This window comes from Castanea sativa, chromosome 12, assembly GCF_040712315.1.
Source record: "Castanea sativa cultivar Marrone di Chiusa Pesio chromosome 12, ASM4071231v1".
Classification (NCBI taxonomy): domain Eukaryota; kingdom Viridiplantae; phylum Streptophyta; class Magnoliopsida; order Fagales; family Fagaceae; genus Castanea; species Castanea sativa.
In genome coordinates this window covers 39,638,429-39,662,378 of record NC_134024.1, presented here as the reverse complement: position 1 = coordinate 39,662,378, position 23,950 = coordinate 39,638,429, and the positions used below count along the sequence as shown (strand labels likewise).

At 33.3% G+C, this 23,950-nt stretch overlaps 2 protein-coding genes, 1 long non-coding RNA gene and 2 pseudogenes across 3 annotated transcripts; all 5 read right to left on the bottom strand.

The window, feature by feature from the left end:
• Positions 1–7,287: 7,287 nt before the first annotated feature.
• LOC142620657 (pentatricopeptide repeat-containing protein At4g16470-like) lies at positions 7,288–9,400 on the bottom strand (annotated as a pseudogene).
• Positions 9,401–10,067: 667 nt separating this feature from the next.
• LOC142621103 (putative indole-3-pyruvate monooxygenase YUCCA9) lies at positions 10,068–11,696 on the bottom strand. The gene is made up of 2 exons (XM_075794417.1): positions 10,786–11,696; positions 10,068–10,519 (listed from the first exon to the last, which is right to left on the bottom strand). The coding sequence occupies exons 1-2, from the start codon at positions 10,999–11,001 to the stop codon at positions 10,346–10,348; spliced, it is 390 nt and encodes a 129-aa protein (XP_075650532.1). The 5' UTR covers positions 11,002–11,696; the 3' UTR covers positions 10,068–10,345.
• A 909-nt stretch (positions 11,697–12,605) lies between these two features.
• Positions 12,606–14,025, bottom strand: LOC142621322 (dehydration-responsive element-binding protein 2C-like). The gene has a single exon (XM_075794640.1). It carries the CDS (start codon positions 13,503–13,505, stop codon positions 12,684–12,686), a length of 822 nt encoding a protein of 273 aa, XP_075650755.1. The 5' UTR covers positions 13,506–14,025; the 3' UTR covers positions 12,606–12,683.
• Positions 14,026–15,215: 1,190 nt separating this feature from the next.
• LOC142620656 (uncharacterized) lies at positions 15,216–17,908 on the bottom strand (annotated as a pseudogene).
• A 165-nt stretch (positions 17,909–18,073) lies between these two features.
• Positions 18,074–23,367, bottom strand: LOC142619250 (uncharacterized). The gene is made up of 3 exons (XR_012841470.1): positions 23,341–23,367; positions 22,956–23,216; positions 18,074–18,128 (listed from the first exon to the last, which is right to left on the bottom strand). It is a non-coding gene; the product is annotated as an uncharacterized LOC142619250 (long non-coding RNA).
• Between the last annotated feature and the right edge of the window lie 583 nt (positions 23,368–23,950).

The following is a 23,950-nucleotide window of genomic DNA, read 5'->3' as shown; positions in this document are numbered from 1 at the left end:
CCCGTCTTAAAGCAGATTTTTCAAAATATATTTTAATTTCTTTTTGTGATTTAACGGTTAAAGGAATTTGTATGTGTTGTAAAATGCTAAATCGGTAATAGTAGATACACTGCACGAAACTTGAAAACTGGTTTTGTGTTTATCGTGAAATTTGATCTTTCGATATCGCCAGTTACGTGCTGGACTGAAATTGTTGTATAATTAGTTGATTTTGTTTTCTTCCGTTTTATATTATTATATTAGGATATTTGCCTCTTGTATATTTGTTTGACTAGTTGTGGTCTATACTTTGCTAATCTGTGCTAATGGTTTTGCATGGTTTGGGTTTGTTTTTAGGTGCAGGTTTCCTTTTCTTAGACTTTTGTTTGTGGTTCTCTCATACTGTGTAGTCTTCTTTCACTGATTAAATATCTTTGGCTTATAATATTTTATATGTTAGTAAGCTTTTTTGTGTTTTTCCTTGGCTGGGAATTTTTTGTTTTATTGTTTTGTTCAGTTTATGTGTACTGTGTTGTTAATTTTCTGCAATTTGGTGATGAAGTCAATGTAAATGTTTTATTTGCATGTCTAGGTAAGTGGTGATTGGTCATTGTAGTACATACACGACAGTATATGGAAAGGCAATGAATAATTGCTTTTATTTGTGAACTTGTGCTATCAATTGCCTAGTAAACTGAGATTTTGATAATATTGATAGAATGGTAATTTAATCTTGCAATGTTTTTTACATTGCTTGTTTTCATCACGTGGGACCCTGCAATCATGCCAATTTCAGGTGTGACCTGTGATATATGTATTGCTCGTGAGGTTTTGACCTATGACTTCAGTGCAAGATTGTAATGGCAGTAAGTTTATGGTATTTAATCTATGAGTAATAGATAAATGTAGAGACAATGGTGTGGCTGCCATTTTTCGTTTTTGGTTATACTTTTCTATTTCATCAAGTGATCCTCTAATTGATAATTAAAATAGCAGTATAAGAGCTATTTGTGATAACTAGTAAGTTTCTCGTACGATACACGGATACTGTTGTAATGTTTTATGTAAATTTGTTTTTGAAAAATATTAGACATATATTATAGCATATTTATTATAAAACTTTGTTAGTAATGAGTTCATCATAAAAAGTAATAATTATAAATTGCTCACATATATCTATTATAATTATTTTGTTCATGTAATGAGCAATAATTAAAACAACTTGGAGTAATATTGTATAATAAAAGTTGATAAAAGCATATTAATTCATTCTATATTATTGATTTTTATTATATGATGTAATAAAAAGCTTCATTACGAAATCTTTTTTTTTCCTTCAATCTTTGTTATTAAGGTATGGTGATGCTTGTTATCATCATTAACGTTTGAAGTTTAGTCCGTCCATATTTGTTCAATTTTTGAGCTTTCATCATTTTGTTCCTTTTGTTGCATCATTTGTGTTAATCACTTATGAATTGGCATCGAGAAATTCTTAATTGGATCTTACAAAGTTTGGACTTTATCGCTAAGATTTTTCATAGTATTTGCATTTATATTAAATTTCAATGATGTTACAGTTTTTTGTAAATATTTTTATTTTCGTTAATTTTGGAATTGTGCAGCAAAAAGAATCAATATAGCATATTAAATTGTGTATATTTTTTCTTCCTTACCTTTTTATCATTTGAAGGTGCATCAAAAATCTTAGCAACTATGTAATTTTCAAAATCATCCTTTAGATTGAATTCATTCAAATGAAGTAGAGAAATTCATTTTTTTCCTAATTTTTTTTTTCAAATCACGTGGAATTCGTTCTCCAATATCAATATTTTTACAATAATTTAAATAAGTTATACCTCAGTTCATTTTTCAGCAAAATATCTTGTAGATTCAATTAGGATTTTCTCGGTATCTTAATCAAATATCACAAAATTTGTTTTGATAGTTGCATCAAAAACTTCAATTTGAATCATGTATCTGAAGTAGTTTGCAATTGTATATATATAGTAGTTATAGTGAGATAAATATATTATAAATATTTGGAGAGTATGTAGTTAATGTGAGTGCCTCTAACTTTGGGATATAAAGATTTATTTTTGTTTCACATTTTGCATACCAAAATGATTTTGCTTGTGGTTTGACATTCCTTTCACAAAGTACGCATAAAATATAATATCAACCTATTGTTGTATCAATATTACTTATTATTGCAATATCCTAGTAGTTCACATCTTGCAATGAATATTGAAATTAATATGTATTATTTTTTTTAATGTAAATAATATGATGTATGATTTTTTTTTTTAGTAAATGATGAGTATAAATTGAAATGATTAACAAACCTATTTCGTAGGATCTCATTCAATACATTTTATCTTTACTATTGTCTTCATAATATTTAAAGATAAATCCTCTTATGGCATTTTGTGAGATAGCATATGATATTTATTAGATTTTTTTGTTATTATAGATTTTAGAAATATGCACTTGTCAATTATTTCAGCAACCTCAGGGATCTTAAGATTTATATATATTTTTGTTGCACTGGTCGATGACAGAGAATTTGTCTGCATAAATTGCGTAGAACATTATTAATAGACAAAAGCATATTGAATTGAAATTAGGGAAAAATGAAGACATAATTTCATGATGATGAGATTTTCTAGAAGTATCACCTATACGTGAGGGAGGAAGAAGAGAGTTTGTAAGAGGGTGAGAGTTTTTGCTTTGATTTACACGTGGGAATGGTCAAACTTGGGTCATAATATGTAAGGTAAGAACTGGCTTGAGTTTTTCATAAGGTTTGGTCTACTTTTAAAAGGTAGTTTATTTTATAGAGAATTAATTTTGGTTTAATGGGTCTAATTGTCAAGAACAACCCATATTTTATATAATAGTAAAAAGAAGTTACTATGATCTATTGGGTAACAGTAAAAAAAACTTAATAAAAAGAGGTAAAAAAATGTTAAATTTATATAATAATAAAAATAAGTTACTATGATCTATTGGGTAATGGTTAAAAAAACTTAATGAAAAAAGGTAAAAAATGTTAAATGCATATTAGAATGCCACGTGGCAGGACAGTAAAAAGAAGTTACTATAATCTATTAGGTAACAGTAAAAAAAAACTTAATAAAAAGAGGTAAAAAATGCTAAATTTATATAATAGTAAAAATAAATTACTATGATCTATTGGGTAATGGTTAAAAAAACTTAATGAAAAAGGTAAAAAATGTTAAATGCAATATTAGAGTGCCACGTAGCAGGACCTCATGCACTCTCACATGAGGTCTCTGCTATATATATATATTGATTTCAAAAGTGAGAATATAAGTCTAATATTTGATAGCGTCAAACTTGAAAAAGAGTGAGATGAATTGCACATTTATGGGCTATAATTATGGGGCATCACTTTTAGTTATAGTGTGTAATGATCACTTTTAGGCCAAAGATATTAATTATGTATTGATATGAATAATACATAATTTTTGTGTATAGCCGTTTAATTTGTTTTGAGTATGTATAGCCTTAGTTAAACATACTTGAGTTGTCAAAAATTTGGAATGCACAAGAGTCTGTTATGAGTACTTATTAAGTAAGTAAGGATGAGGCATTAGAGATATTCATTCATTATAAGAATGTAGTTGAGAAATAATTCAATGAATGCAATAAGTTCTTGATTACCATAGAACTTGTGGAGGGAAGCTGTTATTTCCAATTTATTTTTTCATTGAAATACCTTAAAAGAAAACCACTAAGACACTTTGTGAATTACGGAAAGAGTGATTGTCTTTTTATAAATTCTTAAAATGTGGGGGTGTTTGATGAAAGTGGTGGATCTTATTCCTAAAGGATAAAGAACTATTGATTATGTTTTCATTGGTTATGGTCATAATAGTAGTGCATAGTGCTTTCTAATTTATGAATCTATTATTTTTAAATGCATGAAAATTAATTAGAATATATTTCAAGTGTTAACCTTTTTTAAAGAAAGTTTGAGTCTACGTTTAGTATTTCTCATGATCAAGAGTTGATGGAAGAGAGGTTGAGCCTAAGCGTAGTAAAAGGACAAACATCATGGTTGTTTGGTCCAAATTTTTCTAATTTTTATATTAGAAGATGAACTTAAAGCTTCAAAGAAGCAAAATCCTAAAGTGCCTTCTTGGAAAAGAGATTGTCAATAGTGCAATAAATCCATCTTAGAAATCTATGCATAGTAGTTGGTAGATCTACCACTTGTGAATTTGAGAGTTGATGGAATTATTGACTATTACAATGCGAGACTTATTATAGAAGACTACAAATAAAAGGAAGATGTGAGTTTTCTTGATACACAATAAACCAAAGGGGTTTTTGGTTCTTGTACAAGGAAACAAAGTGCTTAAACTTGTTAAATCATTGTATAGATTGAAGCAAGTTTCAATCCAATGACATTAGAAATTTGACGATGAGATGGTGTCAAATGAGTTTAGATTTAATGCGACTAGTATGTGATGTGAAATATATCACAAAAGGCCATGTCGTTGTGGGATATGCTCGTATAAGTGTTGTAGATGGGATACAAGAAATGAAAATTTCTAATACATCTAATGGACTTGTCTTGTTTCAATCACATGAGAATTGTGACGACAATCTAATGAGAACACCTTATGCAAAGAGCATATGTATTTTTTGGGAAGTCAATAAATCTAAACAAACATGCATTGTTGGATACTTATACCTCCTATTTGTATATATTGGTAGGGCACAGAGTTATTGTAGGTCTCAACATATTTGTTGGAGACAATACCATGAGGCAGTTGCTCTCAAATGGAAGTATTTCCAGATTATAAAACGGATCTGTAATCAGTTGTTTGAGTGGAGAACAAGTAAACTGTTTATCGAGGGGAATGGGGTTAAAGCCTATAACCTAAAGTTTCTATGACAGTAACCCCATCTAGTTGATTGGAGATCCCAAGATCTAGGTTTTCAAAGGGACAACAAAATTATTGAGACTATTTTTATCATTATGAAGATTACATCTCCCTCCCATTCCTATGATGAAATAGTGATGCCTGTAAGCGATGTTCAGGGTAAACTTTGCTTTTAATGATTCTTATATCTTAGCAGGATGCTCTTAATAAGAATCACCTATATGAGTGTGAAGTGGGCCGCTTCCATGAGAGTTTTAAGGCTGAATTCTCTAAAGCACTTCATGAATTTACTAGGATATGTTTAGGGCCAAAATGAACACAACTATAAGAACGAAATATGTTCGAACAGGAGCTATGTGAATTCTATTGTCTTGGTATACACAAACGGCTGAACAGTTCAAGACATCATGTTCACTGGTTAGCTAGTATATCCGATAGTCTTTCACAAAGGAAAGTTCAAAGCCACAAGCTACTTCTCCCGATACAGTAATTTTTCTTCTACTCTCTCTGTGCCTGCATCATCATTTGTATTGTGTTTATCAATTTCTATTCATGTGGGGGATTATTGAAAAAATAGCACGGAGTAAATAAGGAGTAAATAAGAAATTAATGTTTTTATGTTCACTTGAAGATGCTATTAAAAATGGTAAAAATCTTGAGTCTCACAAAGGAAAGAAAATAGATAATATATGAATTTATATGCTCATGAGTTGGACATTGGGTTGGACTTTTGGCATATGTGGACTGGGCCTACTTATCCAAATAATAATATTTTATTTATTTAAGTTTTGAGTTAGTTAGTTTGTGCGCAGCAGTTATTACTGAAACAGAGTACTTGTTCAATAACGTATAATTTTGCATAGTTCCTTATTCATAGAAACTACATTTTTAAGAAAAACCTCTCAAGTGAGAATTTTGTTTGTGCATTCATTCTGTGTCAAAGAGAGAAAGAGACATTGAGTCATTCGCAGAGCACGACCTTGTATGCTTCGTTTTCGTGCTGTAAATCATTTTATTCTGGGAGGCAGATGTCCGTGAGTCTCAAAGCACCACAGTAATTGTGTGAGAGGCAAAATCTGCTTTAAGGAGATTGTGTCAAACACAAAATTTGATCTGAATTATTCATCCTTCATGTTTTTGGTCTGTGAGTTTTTAATTATTTGCAGATTTTTCTTTATATATATATATATATATATATATATATTCAGTATTTGTTTGTTGCTGTTACTTTATACATCTATTTGTGTTATTACTTTTTCTTATATCTGTGTTTTATTCCTTTTGCTTTATCACAAAAATAAATTGCTGAAATATATCCAACAGGTGGATCAAGATTCTGTAATGTAAAATGAATGATGCTAGGATAGAGAATTTTATTAGATTAGTGACATATTAATTTGTAACACCTATATAATAAAATTTGTAATATTTCTACCATCGTTTAAAAATTAATTCAAAAGGTTTTTAAACTGATATTTTACCGATTGCAAAAAATAATCTAATATTTTTATATTGTTGAAGTGGCACCAACGTGATTCAATGCTACATCAATCTATAGTCTACTACCACAAATTTTATTTATATAAGATTTACAAAATGATGTAACAATAAAAGTGATTAGTAGATATCAACAGCATAATAAATGAGTTTCTGAATTACCTTTTTTGATTGATAACACATTATTTTATAATATTTTTATAGTAAAGTTAATAAAAACTTAGCATTTTCACATCATGATCCACTGAAGGAGTAAAATTTGTAGCAATAGTACCCATAGACTCAGTCATATACTATGGATGGCCAGCTATTCTAATTTTTTTAATATGGCGCGCAGTGTGTTATCCACTCAAGGATTTCAAACACTGACGACAAAGCCTAGGAAAAATAAAACATAAATTATTCTAACTTCTATATACCACAATACATTCATATCATATTATTATAAAAATCAAAGTTTTAGGTTAATATAACAGGTTAGGTAAGGGCGGCTAACTGTTAGTGCCAGACTAAATTTCTAAACACATATAAGGTTTTAATTTAAAATTGAGGGTACTACTATCCCAGAAAATATGTTCAAATTTAAATAGTGGGTTGGACCGTTAGGTGCTTCCTGAAACCTTCTCCGCCAGATGATTTTGTAATTTTTATTTTATTTATTTATTTTTGAGAATCAAGATGGTTGCTGCACTGTTATAAAAGAATTTATCATTCCTCATAAAATAATTCTTTTGAGGCATTTCACCCTAAATAATTCTTTAGCAAGTAACAGACTAACAGTTGTTTTTCTTCAGTTTCAATATATTATAAAAGATTGAATTACAATTTACATCTTTAAAATTTAGGAAAATTTTGATTTTATTCCCTAAAATCTACAACTTATATCTCCATGAACCCTTCAAGGCCCAAGCAAAGCACCTCATATCACTGAGTGATCCTTACAAGCTTTACCAAGTTCATACTTGTAACGGGCCAGCACGCCCTAAAAGATCAACTATAGTTGCATGATGTTGTCCTCTTGGCTGAATTCCGTAATCTTTGGTCGTAGATGAGAAATATGCCCAACCCTCATCAAGCAAACCTCCATGGCTGCAAGCAGAAAGAACTGAAAGGAAAGTAACATAATTTGGTTCGAAACCTTCAGTTTTCATCCTATGAAAAGATTTCAAAACCCCTACAACTTTTCCATGCTGACCATAGCCAGAGATTAAAGCAGTCCGCATAACAACATTCCTATTTAAAGACTTGTCAAATACCCAATGCCCTTCAGATAGACTACTGCATTTAAAGTCCACGTCCATAGGGCACTATTGACTACCACATTTTCCCTAATTTGACACTTGATCATGACACCATCGGCCTGTTTCCCATGCTCGAGTGTTGCTAAAGTGGCACAAGCTCTGTACGTGCAAAGGCATACTGGTCTGGTGTAAAACCAGTCTGTCTCATCTTGTAATAAAGATTTAACCCCACTTCTTCAAGCCCCTTTTGCACATACCCTGCAATCATTGCTTTCCATGAAACCAAGCTTTTCTCTTGCAAATTATCGAATAGAACGTGAGCAGTTCCTAGATCCCCTGATTTCACATACAATATCAACAATCTAGTCTTCAAATACTCATTGGGATCATATCCAACAACAACCATTAGTGCATGGATTCTTCTCCCCTTCTTATAATCTTTTCTAAATATGCATTCCTGCAATAGAAGAGCATAGGTTCTTGGTTCCACTCATACTACCGTATTGCACAACAGCCCCTCAGCTTCCCTCAATCTTCCCAAAATACAAAGACCCTTTAATGTTTTATCCAATTGGAGCTAGCTCTTGTAAGGCTCAACCTGAAAGCTGGTGATAATCACATTCCATCAATTGAACCAGTACATTGCCAAAATCTACTCTTTCCCAATTCTAAAAATAATATATGCAATTACGCATGTCAATTCCATCAAACCTTGAGCTTTACAAAAATCACATTACATACGTAAGTATGTATATAGTAATGAAAAATTCCATTCAAATTGCCAAATATTCAAATTACCAAATTCACTATTCAACCTAAGGATCTCACATTTGGCACAGAAAATAATACTAACCACCAAATAAATGCAGCATTTTATCAACAACCTGCATGAATTCAAGCTCAAATTCAATTATAATACATACATATATAAAAATGTATGTAAGAATGGAAAAATTCTATTCAGACAGTCAAATATTCATACTACCTAATTCACCACTGAATCTAAAGATCTCATCTTTGGCACAAAAACAATACTGCCCACCAACCCAAAAAAAATTATCAACAACCCGCAAAATTCAATAATAAAGCATACATAAATATGCATATAAAAGCAGCATAATTCCAATCAACACTACTGCACCTAAGACATCTCATATTTGGCATAATAACAACACTGTCCACCGTAAAAGCAACAATCTTAAAAACAACTCACGTAAACGCAAGCTCAAGATTAATTACAATACATAAAATTTAAAAGGGAACATTTCCATACAAATGGTTAAACTACCCAATTCATGTTTGACAGTTGACACTAAAACAACACCAACCACATAAAACGCGCTAAAAAAAAAAAAAAAAAACCATCCACCAAAATGAGCTAAAATTTTATCCACAACCTACATAAATTTCAAGCATGTATATAACATACATAAAGAAAGTAACTAAAACTAGTGAAGGTTCACAAACCTGCCATTGCTGCTCTCAGATTCAATTCTGCAAAGAAGGGTGGTGGTTTTTCAGTCGAACATGGGGCCAACGATCACATGAATCTCTCCGGGAGATGCAGGAGGAGTCAGCAGCTCCACGTGCACACCACAACTTTGGACTGAATGAATGGAACAAGTAGGAGAAAATGTTGTGGGTTTTAGGGGAAGGAAAATTGTGTGGTTGCATGGAAAGGATTTGGGGAAGGGGGGACATGGGGTTCGAACTATAGACATTAGACATTATTACGGATGCCATTACTACCAGGTTATCACTTAAACCCATATTCTACTACATAATGGTATGTTTTCAAGTTTCAACAATAATTTTGCTAATCAGCAAATGCAAAATCTGATTGTTAGGAATCCACCACATCATCTTTACCCATGTCTATGCATAACAAAATAATTAGCAATCCATTACATAACCTTATCAGTGGTTTATAGATTTTGATAGATGTGTTTTACACCTTCTTTTTTGTGGTAAATATACAATTTTACCCCTTTGATGCCAAGTTTCCTTTACATTTATAACTTCTCTAATTAGTAATTACTCTATGGCGACAGTAATCAAGATAAAATGACTTGAGTTTATACAAAGTTTCAATTATCTGGGTTTATGCCTCAAGCTAGGCAGTAAGAACAATAATCTTACAGTTTGGGATCCATTTAATCCTAGGGAAAAGTAATTGCACACCTCTATGTCTTTTTTGTTACTATTTCAACTCTGAAGCTTTAGGTTGGTTCTAATTTAGCTCAATTAAAGTCTCTTATTAAAATTGAAGTGAAGAAGATTCTCATATTTGATCTGACAACGTACTAGGAAAAGTACAAATAATGTTACCTACACCTATCAAAAAAAAAACAAATAATGTTAACTATTCTGCTATGTGCTATCAAGGCTTTCTTGATTTGAAGCTAGAATAGAGATACAAGACAACATACAAAATATAAAAGTGAAAAAAGAAGTTTTTGTCATTTGACTTCATCATTGAATATGTTACACAAACTGTATGAAACTTCCACAACAACAACAACAGCAAAAAAAAAAAAAAAAGTAACAAGAAGAAGAAACCTCATCATCCTCAGTTTGCAAAATGCCCAAAATGTCTGAAAACTTGGGCCTTTGGAGAGGGCTCTGACCCTGTGCTATCTGTTTCTTTCTTTGTGTGTTTATACAATGTCATTATTTTTCTTTCACTCTAAGGCAAGCCATTGTGCTCTTCTTTTGCTAGGTTTCCTCTATCCAGAGTTGGCCAATATCTTCTGTTATTCTCATGGTATCCAAGGATGCACCAGAGAGCCCTCTCCTAGTGAACCCAACTGCATAGAGCCCACTATTTCCTTGCCACCCATTTGGAAACGGTGCCTTTGGAAAACTATTCTTGGAGAAGAATTCACCTTCCTGCATATAAACCAATACAACATTAGCCTGTTTGTGCAGACAAAAATATCAATTACAAAACAATCATAGAAGGAAGCTTCTAAGAGTTAATAGGACAAATTCAAAACTGGCATAAATGCCTAACCATAAGCTCAGAATCTAACATTTTTTCAGCATGTAAATCAACTTAAAAACTTCCTTATTCCTTTGTTAAAAAACCAACCATCAAAACCGCTCTTCAAACACCCAAAAAATAAGATAGACACAGGAATTAGAAACCTTCTCACCTGAAGCCCAGAAGGGACATTGTGGTGGTATCCAGTAGCAAGTAGCCATTTTCCCCCAACTGAATCAATATCAAGCTTTTCGCCATTTACAAGCTCAACTTGGTCACTTAAGAACTTCTTGATATCAAGAACCACCTTAATGGCACCAGATTTGATTTTGTCCAATGCACAAATTTCCAACACAGGAGTCTTCCCCTTAGTGTTCTTGAGCTGCATTGGCCCAACTGCCAGCCTGCTCAACCCGTATTTCTCAATGTTTCCAAACGCTAACCATGATAGAAACAAGAGGAGCTTGTCAAATGTCAACTAGCCAAAGGGGTAGCGCCATTTCATCATTGGAACCGCCAATTCAAATGTAGCTTTTCTACAAAATTCTCTTGGCAAGACATGCAGTAGCAAAACAGAATAAATGCCATTAGAATATTGATTAAATGATTAAATTTACTATTTTATAACAACTTAAGCTTTTCGGACTATTAGAACAAGCAGTCCTAAGTCCGAACCCTATCTTAAGCTAGCACTACATGGAATTAATTAATAGTACTCACCGAGCTACAAGCCCGCCAAGGATGGAAAGGCACTGTAGTTGCAAAGATTAAGGGAAACTTCCATGCCTAAATTACCACACTGCACAACTAGTACTTGCACTCACAAAGTATGCAAGTGTGTATATGAATCTAATAAAAAAGCTAACAAAATAGCCTAATACAACAAAAATCCAAAATCATATTTTGTTAATAAATTCCAACTAACCTAATGCAACAACAACCAAGCCTTGTTACCAAATTATTTTGCGTCAACAATCATGGATCCATTAAAATAGAGTGACTAAATTTTACGCGGCTACCTACCGCAACCCTCTTCCTTTTTCCGGGCTTGGGACCGGCTGTGAACAAAACATATGGCACTAAGCACCAACACAGGCGGAGTTAAATTTTTCTAACCTAATACGCATTGAAATTTTAAAATCCTTCAAAACTTATTCTACCAAATACCATTAAGATAGCATTAGCTATGATGTTGACATTGCAGTCTTTATGGGCATTGTCATTTTAAATCAATAGGTTAAACCAATAGGGTTCTGCAGTACAATATCTTACCTCAAATAAACTGTATATAGAATGAAATCATTCGCATTTCAAAAATATTAAGTTCTAACTTCCAACCACATGGTCCATTGTAAAATGAAAGAAATTCAGAGACAGATAGAAGAAGAGCCACTAGTAACAAGCTGTGCCACAGGTGATTATTTAAAGAATAGTCCAAACTAGAATAACAACAAAAAAATAACAGATATTGACAGCATCACCAACCATAGGAGTTTAAATTCAGCATACGACACTACCTCTACCATATAGAAATTATTAGAAACACATTAACAAGCAATTATAGAAACATATAGCAAACTATCAATTGAGAAGGAAAAAGATAGAGAGAAAGGGGGAAGAACAAAAGAATGGGAAGATTTTATATTAAACAATTATATGGTAAACCAGAATTTTAAAAAAAAAAAAATTTAAAAATTAAAAAAAAAAAAAAAAAAACAAGAACAAAAACAAAAACAATTATGTTACCAAAATCTGTTGATAAGTAATTCTATTACTGACCAAAACTAGTCATTTACATGAAGGCTAAACCTCAAAACAGAATCCAGCATGCAAATACAAATATCCTACCAAAACTTTTTGATAAGTGATAACTAATAGTAATACTGACCAAAACTAGACATTTACATCAAGTATAAACCTTAACACAGAATCAGTAAGCGAATAAAAATACCCTACCAAAATTTTTTGACAACTGTACTAATACCGACCAAAACTAGACATTTACACAAAGTCTAAACCTTCAAACTCACTCCAATAAGTGGTATAAGTGGCATACTGTTGAAAAGCCTGCTAAAATTTCCCTAATCCAAGTTGATCAGCATCATAACCAAAACCCAGCACTGAATCTGTGTTGCCAACAGGATTGTTTAATAGAGCCATAATTTCATACATAAAATTTTCATTTTCTGAACAGTCCAGCAAGTTCTCCTGTCCATTATCCCCAAAATAGTTTGTAGAGTCATCCTTAGCTTCTGTGACAGGATAATACAGAGTACCCTCATCAGCACAAAACTCGGACACACCAGTAGACTCACCCTCAGCCTCTGTCCCCACCAAACATGGCATGTTGGCTTCAGTGACAGGATAATACAGTGCATCCTCATCAGCACAAAACTCAGAAGGGTTTGCCGCAGTTGTGGATTCAGATCCCACAGGACTTCCCATTGAATAAGGGACCAATTCAGAGGAAGTCCAGCAGCAATCCTTCACAGATTCCATTGGGGATGTGTGACTTGATATTTCTGGAAAGTTAAGTCGAGCAGACGAACCATACATTGTTGAAGCAGCTTTGTCATACGCGGACGCAGCATCAACGGCAGTCTCAAAAGTCCCTAGCCAGAGTTTTTTTCCACCATTTGGCTCACGAATCTCTGCCACCCACTTACCCCATGTCCTCTGCCTAACCCCTCTGTAATGGCACAGTGAGTTTTCGGGTCCTCCTTTTCCTTTCACACAACACCCTTTCTTTGACCCTTTGGCTTGAACTTTAGGAGCCCCACAAGACGCAAACTGGGCAGTATTTTTTTCTTTCCACTTCGCCAGTGCCTCAGCCACAGAGTCTCTACTATTCTTCCTTTTCCTCTTCTTCTGATCAGGATTGTCCATGACCATGTGAATCCTTTCCAGACAATTCCAATAATGCACCCGCTCAACAAAAATTCCAGAAACACCAAGACTGAAGTAACAACGTGGAATTTCCCAAATCACAAACCGTCTTGCAATAAATCAAATCCCACAACAATCAAAAACCCCAAACGGAAAAGGAAACTGAATTTCCTAATCTGAAAGTGAAACCTTTACAGACAATTCCAATAATGCACCTGCTCAACAAAAATTCCAGAAACACCAAAATTGATTGAAGTAACAACGTGGAATTTTCCAAATCACAAACCCCCTTGCAATAAACCCCACAACAATCAAAAACAAAAACGCCAAACGGAAAAGGAAACTGAATTTCCTAATCTGAAAAAACACAAACACTTTTACATCAAACCCCAGAAAATTCAAACCCTAAAAAAATAATCAAGAAAAAGCCAAACAGAATATTTCCCCCACAATCAATGAAAAACCCAATATGAAACCCTAATATTCAAGTAGCAATACTGAATTTTGCAAAAGAATCAAAACAGAAAAAAATCACAAACCCCAGGATAAAAAAATCAAACAATAAAGAAAACCCAAAACGGAAAAGAAGAGTATAGTCTAGACATTGCTTTAAGAAAGAAGGTACCTCTGAGTCTGAGTCAGAGTCAGAGTCAGTGGAAGAAGACAACAAAACCTCTAGTGTGTTGTAAATTGCAGTGTTTGTTTCTGACCAAAACGAGTCGTTTCGGTTTCTCCTTGATGGGGGCGTGTTTGTGTTTGAGAGACAGAGAGAGAGAGAGACAGCTTTATTTGGTCCCAAGTTCAGAGACAGAGAGCTTTTTGAAGAAAGAGAAAAAGAGCCGTTATGAATCTAAGGTATTTATAGGGTTCCCGCTTGCTTTTTTTTTTTTTTTTTTTTTAAGGCTGAATATTTCTTTTATTTATTTAACATATTTCTTATGTGATATTTTGTACCTCATCAAAAAAAATACTACTATTTTTTTAAAAAAAATTCTTGAAACTGATTTGAGTCAAAGTAACATTTTAATTTTCTTGAACTTGAGTAATAAAGTTTTTTTTTACGTAAATCACCTTAAAAATTATTAAATTAATTGTCATTTGTTTCCTAAAAAAATAAAAATAAAAATAAAATAAAACTTAATAATGAATTATTCAAATGGCAAAAATCATTTCATAAAAAAAATTTCAAATATCATACTATACAGCTTGTGATACATTTGCTGATATATGATAAATGACAAAATCATCCCATCTTTGTTGGCCTTGAACAGTCTTGATATTACAGATTCAAACGTAAATATATCATTATGTATACATCCTTTCCTAGACTTTTTGAACATTTTCATTCTTGCACAGAGCACACGTATAAGGCAATTGTACCCCAATGTTGTTGGATTAAGTGTGAGTTTGAGAATTGTTGAAATTTTTTTTTTTGTTTTTGTCTCAACTTTTTTTTTTTTTTGGGTATATAATCTAACTTTTAGCTTTCTTGAAATAAACTAACTTTTCAAAAAATTAGATTTTGTTTTTTTTTCTAACATATTTAACATAAAAATTACTAAAAACTATATCTTTTGAGAAACATTATGCAAATAACATACTGAAAATAAATAATTCTCAAATAAATTCCCTGACATCTAATTTAAAACATCATCAGGGACAGGATCTTAGTTGGCCTTCTTGGCAGAGCCCATCTATCAATATCATGTATACACATTATAAGGGCTTGCAACCCCTTGATGCAATCTCATTAACCAATCCATATGCTGAAGTCAAACATCCTTCTTGTAAAGTCCACGGTCAATATGTTAAACCTAAAAGACATCGAGGACACATACCAATCAATTAAGGTATTGACAAAAACAACATTTGGAGCTGGCCCTTGCTTCATCAACTTGCCTCATTAGAAGTCCATAATGAGGGGAGGAACCCCAAACAAGCATCCGATCAACCAACTCTATTGCCTCATGCATCCGATTGAGCTTGCAAAGGCCACAAATAACATCATTAGAGGTCTGAACATCAGGTGATCAACCCATAAGAAAATTTTCGTCCAAAAGTTTCAATGCCTTCATTCACTCTATGATTCTTAGAAAGTGCACATATTAGACTCTGTTATACTACCGAATTCAGCACACGCTAACTTCTTGTCATGTCTCTAATTAGAGAGGACGCATAATCCACCACATTAACTAGACAAAGTACTTATATCACCTCACCACATCAAATGTGTAAACTGTGGGAGAAACACCCTTACTCAACATGTCATAGAAAACATTTGGTGCAACTTTGGAATAATTTTCAGCCACAACATATCCAATACAACATTATAAGATCAAAAACTTGGTTAACAAGAATAAACACCCCTCATATCCAAAAGCAACCTAGTTGCTTGCTTGGGAGAACTGGTTGTCCCATAATACATAATTAAAAGGAAAAGGGCCTCTCTAAAGACAATCCTTTCTTCTTTCATCTGCATCAACAACCTATCTATGTATTTGATACGCCCACATCATGGAGATATTCAAATGGGCAGGTGCCCATATTGTCATTCATTTGACGTATACTACGCATTGATAGATAGCCCTGCTTAGCCAGGGTGTTATTAAGCGACTTCCTAAGCTCTTTGAGATGGAAAGATTTAAGCAACCTTTCCCACTCATTCTCAAACTCTGATCGATTGCTATCATTCAAGACTGTATCATTGAAAGATTTACTAATTTGCTCCACTTAAGTAAATACCAAAACAATATGTTTTAAATAAAGATTGTAGCTTTTTGGTCACTTCAATAAAAAATAAAAAATTGGTCTTTTCAACATTACTCGTAATGGATAACTCAGAATTTTCACATAGGAACCCAATAGTCACAGATTTGGAGTAGTTATAAAGCAAAATGGCCGTGATCCTTCTATAGAATTGATTTGTTCTACGTTGAAATGAATTGTTTTTAATCATTTGAGCTGAAATGACATCTAGTATCTAGAGAGAAAAGAGGGGGAAAACTAAGGACAAAGCTAACCACAGTGAAAGTTCAGGTCATGCAGACCATCCAATGGATGCTAACTATATTGAAGAAATCTAGAAATTTGGACCGTCAGCCAGAGAGCTCCAAATTAAATACAAGTACCCGGTAATTGGGTCGGGTTATTTTCGTGGTTCTTGGGGGTTAGGAATTGCATGATGAAATCCATCAAATCCAAAAGAATGTATTGTGTTGAACTTGTCATGCAGTAAATCTCAACTCAAACTCACAAGACAATCTTGAGATTTAGTAGAAATGTGTTTCCAATATAATTGAATGAGTTGATCTACAATTGATTCTGTAGTTAAATAGGAATGACATAATTTTTTGAAAAGCCATATTTGTTTGAAATATTTTCAAGAATATTTTAAAATTCTTGAAACTGATTTTAGTTAAAGTAACATTTTAAATTTCTTGAACTTGACTAATAATTTTTTTTTAAAAGTAAATTACCTTAGTAATTATTAAATTACTTGTCATTTGTTTCATAAAAAATAAAACAAAATAAAATAAAACTTGATAATGAATTATTCATATGGCAAAAATCATTTCATAAAAAAGTTGGCAAAAATCATAGGAGTACCATACAACTTGTGACACATTTGCTGATATAAAATAAATGGCAAAATCATTCCATCTTTGTCGGCCTTGAACAGTCTTGATATTACAGATTCAAACGTAAATATATCATTATGTATACATCATTTCCTAGAATTTTCACCGATCATTTCCAAGGCTTCTTGAACCTTTTCATTCTTGCACAGAGCACACATATAAGGCAATTGTACCCCAATGTAGTTAGACTAAGTGTGAGTTTGAGAATTGTTCAAATATGCTCCACTTCAGTCTCAATGAAAAACAGATCTTCAAATTTGGAAGAATCTGAAGCAGATAAACACAGAAACGTGATCTCAGTAAAAAATTTCATTTGAAAAGCATTGACTGCCAGTGGAGATCATTTTCAGCCTAACAAATGGGAGGTAAATGGCAAAAAATTCAATAGAAGATTGAACCACAAAAATATATTATAACATTATGAGACAGGGAGTGTTCAACTTGTATCTCCAACTTGTATCTGTTAACAAATGAAATATTTCCAAAACTAGAAGTCAATCAATCTCTCTCTCCAAAAGCGGTAACTGTAGAAATCCCAGATACCTAAACTACACCAATCATCCTCTCAATAAAAGCTCTGAATCTTTGGAACTGTACAATTTGAAATACTAGAAAGAAATCTTATACCCAACACCCATCATTCCAAGCATGCCTTGGAATGAGTCCCCCATGCTCACTCCTACTTCCTGTAAATCGATACAAGGCCGCCTTGCTTCGGACTGTTCTCAAGGGACCTGATCTCAACTTCTGCAATAAATTCACGGTCCCCATTTTGATTATCCCTTGTAAGCAATTTAACTGCAACTTCAGTTTCATCTTCCATAATCCCACAGTAAACACCCCCAAATCCTCCTTCACCCAAAGTCCTCTTTGAACTGAACTTATCAGTTGCCTTCTCAAGCTCAGCAAGTGCAAATGTTTTAGCACAGAGAACACATGAGGGATACTGATGTTGAGCTTGCAATACTACTTGATAATACAGACCCTATGCCTGTGTTAAATGCAGAGGACTAATTATTTTGACTAAGAATAAAGTGTGTTGAAGCAGCTCATTAGGTAACACTCAAATTGATCAGCTTATTATTCTATTGTTCATGCAAGAGGAATCTTCCATGATTGGCCAGTGTGGTGATACATCAAAAGTTAATAACCCAGCTTTAAAAGACTGGCCAGCGTGGATAAAGAAGATCCAGTATCAGTTATAAAGGTATTGTGATTGATATAAAATGTTTATTTATTTCACTAAATTTTGTAACATGGTTCTCTTGCTAGCATTTGAATCGGCACAACTCAGACCTTACAGGATATTCATCATACATCAGCGGTGAATGTCCAGAACTATTTACTGATGTCATAAATTACTAGGGTTTTTTTTTTTTAAGGGTTAGAAACACTTACATAATATAGATGTTGTGACCCCGTCAGCTTGAACCCACACCCCTTGGGGAGGTATGAACTCCCCCAACTGGGTGGTGGTGATACATTACTAGGGTTTGAAAGAGCATTTTCTTATAATGCACAAATTATTTAAAAAGGTAAAATAAAATAAAACAAATGGGACTAGCTTTAACCTTTCACAGAATTGCCTCTTTGATAGCACAATTTCCATTTTTTTAGGGCCAGAAGAAAGAGACTCGTCATTTCTTCCCTTTTTGTCAATTACTGGGCAGTTTGCAAAGAAATGAATATTTTCAACATGGTATGTGTGAAAAAAAAAAAAAGATTAAAATTTTTTTTTAAGATTCAAAGCATGGTATGTGTGCTTTTCATGGGATCCATCAGTGGTGAAAGTCTCATGTAGGAAATTTTAAGCCCATAGAAAAAAAAAAAAGCCCATTAGTCTGTATTTTAATAAATCATGTGACTTTCAATGAAGTTGGATCAAAAGGATTTTATTAATTATATGTAAGATGAAGAGTAAGATTTCTTGAGTCACCAAATGCTTTTTTTTTTTTCCTGATAAATCAATAACTGGGGGATTGAAGAATTTGAACCCTAAACATCTCTGTTGGAAACACTAGATGGTGCTAGTTGAGCTACTAGGCTCTTGGTGAGTCACTAATTATAAATAGCACTTTTTTTGAATTGTTGCAGGTAACCTTTTCTTCTCCATTTTATGAAATTTCATATTTGAATATTTCTTGAGCTTCGAGCCTAGAAATTGATATCTAATTGTTCCAACTGCAATCTTATTCTCTCTATTTTTCATCTCTTTTTTAAATCTTATTGCTGGAATTTCTTTTTCTACGCTAAACATAAGTCCTCACCCCATCAAGTTGAATTAGATCAAAAGATCCTAGATCTAAGCCAAAAAATTCATAGTAACTTTAAGCTATGGCCGGCTGTGGTAGAGATCATGAGGGAAGAAGAAATCAAGGCTAGTAGGAAAAAAAAAATAATGAGATAAGGCGTATTATTGAAGATTTATTGCTAGCTGTTCTTTTCAGCAATGGGAACCAGTGGAAGACTCACATGAAGATTTTGGAAGGAAACTACAACCCCTTGGACATATTGGAAAGTGGTCATGAGGATGAGAATGATGATATAGAAGATGAAAACTGCTTTCATGATACCAGGTAGAGCATGCGGCATGAGGTAGGTTGGAAGATCAGTTGGTGTGTGTAGTTGAATTAAAGGATGAAAATTTTGAAAGAGTTTGCGCCATAAACTGGGATTCTCTTTATGATGGTTTAGGGGTGAGTACATAATACAAATTAAAGAAATTATTTTATTAAAGTAATACATCAAGAGTTCGATGCAAGTCCTAAGAGCGTTCTTTTGGACACGGAAGATTTGTATACACACGATTTGAAAAACCTAGTACTGTTCGATGGAATTCAAAATTGAAAATTTTTAGTGAAGATGGATATTGTTACTTGGAATGATGTGATGTTTAATAATTTTTCTATTGGCATAATGCTGAATCATGATAATCTTCCTTTTTATGAAGATAAAGATACAAGAATTGATTGTGTTTAGGAAGAATTTATGGAGCAAGAGCTGTGAGACACAATTCAACAAGCTCCAAGAGATACATGGATGGGGTTAAGCCAATTTTAGAATAAAGTTGTATGGTGTCAGATGATGGTACTTTGTTCTATGTGACTTGTTCTTGTTACAAATTGAAGATGTTGGGAAATTTAGACTCCGGTTGATAGAATTAACAAGTTTTAAACCCAAGTTGTTAACTAGATTTATTATGCATAAAATTTGTTAAAACAAACAAACATCAATATCATGTCAAATATAATTGCAGCGGAAAAATAAATAAGATAAGATATGATGACCCAGGAAAACCAATGAAACCAACCAGTTTCACAGTAAAAAACCTGGGGGGAAACCTTCCCGAAAAGCAATCCACTATAATAAAGAGAATTTTCAGATCTAGTACAAAACATTTGTCCTTAGACTCTACAATTCCCGTAAATGAACTCACAGTAGAAACCTTCTACCGCTTCGAACCTCTGAACTCTTCAATATATGAACTCCACCCTTTGATGCACGAATCTCAGTACGTGACTAACCAATTGCGCGGATCCCAGTACGCGACTAACCAATTGCGCGGATCCCAGTACGCGACTTTAATCACCAACTAGAGAAGAAGATGTTGGTTGCAAAGTTCTTCACTTCATCAATAATGAAGATCAAGAAGCACTTTGTTACAAAACCCTAAGGCGCAAAGACGCAGTGGCTTCTTTTTGAGAGAATAAGGCTTCGGTCACCTTTTGCATATGTTCTTCTTGTATTCTCTTATGTGACGGCCTCTAAAATATGCCTTATATATGTTTAGGGTTGTGGGAAAAGAAATCCTACACAAATACAAAAGTCTAACCCAAAAATCAGATCTGAAAATTCTGATTTTCGTAACCTCAATAGATACCTCGATAGATAGTAGGTGTCGAGCCTCATTAAACCTCGATAGATAGCTATCTGTCAAGAAGCTGTCGAGCAACTGTCCACAGGTGTCCACCAGGTGTCCACCAGGTGTCCAGCTTTAATAAACACATTTTCTTCACTTGTTTCTTGGTCCAATCTTCATGGTTTTAATACTAGACTTGAACAACATGTTCTTTGAAGTATTAAACGCATCCTAAATCTACCCAAATACAAGTAAAGTGCGTTTTGTCAAAGGATTAGCCAATTACATAAAATATGTCCTTAATAGAAGAAATGTCCCAAACCTTGTTATGCAGAAGTTCTTATTGGCGTATTAAGGCTAAGTAGCTATTTCTTGATGCTTTTTTTTTTTTTTACAAGTACTATTTCTTGATGCATTTAAGAAGACAGAATGAAAAGATAGAAAATATTATTTGAGACTCCGATAAATTGTGGAGAATTGAAGTCCAACTAAGGACGAATTTTCTCCAACCCAAGGAGAACTGATGTAGGAAAATTTAAGCCCCCAAAAAAAGGCCCATCAGTCCGTTGTCTTTTATTTCTATATTTCATGTTTCATTTATTATTATGTCTCGAGTATTTTAAAAGGTCATTTGACTAGCATGTGACTTTTAATGAAATTGGTAGGTTAAGATTTATTTATTTATTTCTGATAAGTAAAAAAACTTTATTGATTAAAAAAAGAAAAGAAAACCCAGGTACACTGGTGGTGTATTTGAGTAGCAGTACATCAAATACTCAAATTACAAAGCTCTAACATATCTAATAAATTAGAACAGGAAAAAGAGTTAAAAGCAGCACTCCAATCCAGAAGAGAGTGAAGAAGAAGGGATTTAATTGTTATATAAGAGTTGCTAAAGGCTTTTATACACAGAATTTTTTAAATCATGGGCATCGTTTTTGTATAGCCTTCAAGAAATTTCAGATTTGATATCTTCCCACATTTTGTGATGACTTGGGAGTTGGTTATGATATTATGCTTCTTTGGTGTCTCCTAGGTAATGCTTTATTATGTGATGGGGGGTTTCTCATGTTGTACGAGGCTCTTTGGCAAGAGAAGTAATGGGAGGATTTGGAAGTGGTTCCTCCATGTCTAATGTGGTATCTTTTGAGAAAAAGGAATGCATGCAACTTTGAGGGGCCAAAGATTATGCTTTGCATTTGAAGACCTCATATGAATGGACTTTGACATCTCCTATCTCTTATATAGCATGCTTTTGAAGACCTTTTTTACCCCTCCTTTTTTTGTTCTTTGCTCCTACATCTCATGTACTTGGGTTGCTGCCCTTTGCTTCATTATTTTATTTTATTTTTTGCAATGATTTCTTTACTTAGAAAAGGCAATTCAGATCCAACCTCATTCTTATTATCCTTTTTCTTTGCCTTATTGGAATTTCTTCTTAAACCCTTCTACTACACTAGACCTAATTTCTCCTCACCACATCAAAGTTCATATTACTGATCTGGTAAATTATTAGTGTTTGAAAGAGTTTTCCTCTTTACTTCAGACATTATTAACAAAAAAAATAAGAACATTATTATCAAGTTTTTTAGCAGAAGGATGACTCAAAACAAATGGAATATCTAGGAAACATAGTGCAAATGTGGAAATAAATCATGACCACAAGCCACAAGACCAACATCCGTCCTTTTGAGTAATAATTCACCAGGCATGACTAGATTTTAACCAAAAATGACAAATTATGATAGAACATTCAGGATATTTTATTTACATATAATAATTAGGCACTAGGCAGGCATATAAAATAAATGGTGGCTGCAAAGGAACCAAACTTTTCAAGCTAGGGAGGACTAACACATATACAGTCATGATGGAGCATTGTTCACCATAAAAAGTTTAAAAACATTTGATGACATTGCATCTGAGTAAAAGCATCTGCATAATAATTCATAAACTTACCAGATCTTTTGTTTGCAGAGGGTGTAAATGCTGGACCAACGGCATTTGATGGTCTTCTAACCTTCCTCCACTTCAAAAAGATAGAGACTGCTCCAATGAAAACTAATACAAGCACAAATGCAGACAAAGATATTATGGCAATGGTTTTGAGGTTCATCTGCTGGTTCTTGTTGATAAAATTTGCTGTGATTGGGAGGTCTCCAACACTTCCTGTTGGTCCATTGCCAATGTAACTCCCATAAGGTGGTGAAGAAGGAATCCCTGATGAAAACTATTTCAGTGACCAAAACATGATAATAATATAAAAAAAGAAGGATACTTGAAGGACTCCTTTTTTGTTGTTGTCCCCTTTTGCTAGAAATTTAAAAGTAATCAGGGTAGGTACCTGGATAACTAATGTATAGCACTTCATAGTTACCGAAAAGAGTTGTATTTAGAGGTACTGTCTTTTGCCAAAATCTGTCAGATGTCAGTACTGCAGTAGTATTATCAAACTTCTCTCCCAGTGGAACCAAGTTAATATCCACAACTGTATTTTCCTTATTTTGACTATCGGCAATAACACCCATAATTTTAACTTGACTTTGCTCCAAATAGGTGCCTTCCGCAATATCAATCTCTAGCTCCCTCATTACTGGAAAAACAGATAAAGTGGCTACATCCAGAAGAAGTCTGACTTTCATGGGAAACACACAACCACAAGGTGAATTAATGGGAGTTGCAGTAAGTGGCTCTATACAAATTTGATCACAAGCTGCCAAAAAATCCATTAACAAGTACATGAGTGGTTAAAAAACTCAAAACAAGCAACAGAAAAAGACCTTTAACTTTCATTCTAGCTTTTGAGATGAACAAGATATAACGATCGATCTTTCAACTAATGTTCAAAATTTCATACTACCAATTGTATTTAGCCTTAAGGCATTAATGTTATGCAATTTCTATTCCATAGGGTATGTGAGTCACTTTACCAAGCAAAAAAAAAAAAAAAAAAA

Bases quoted from the DNA above. Each gene is read 5' to 3' on its own strand.
- LOC142621103 (XM_075794417.1), bottom strand. From the start codon at position 11,001: ATGCAGCTCAAGAACACTAAGGGGAAGACTCCTGTGTTGGAAATTTGT. The intron at 10,520-10,785 runs GTGAGAAGGTTT...GTTTATATGCAG, and splicing joins ATGTCCCTTCTGGGCTTCAG to GAAGGTGAATTCTTCTCCAA.
- LOC142621322 (XM_075794640.1), bottom strand. From the start codon at position 13,505: ATGGTCATGGACAATCCTGATCAGAAGAAGAGGAAAAGGAAGAATAGT.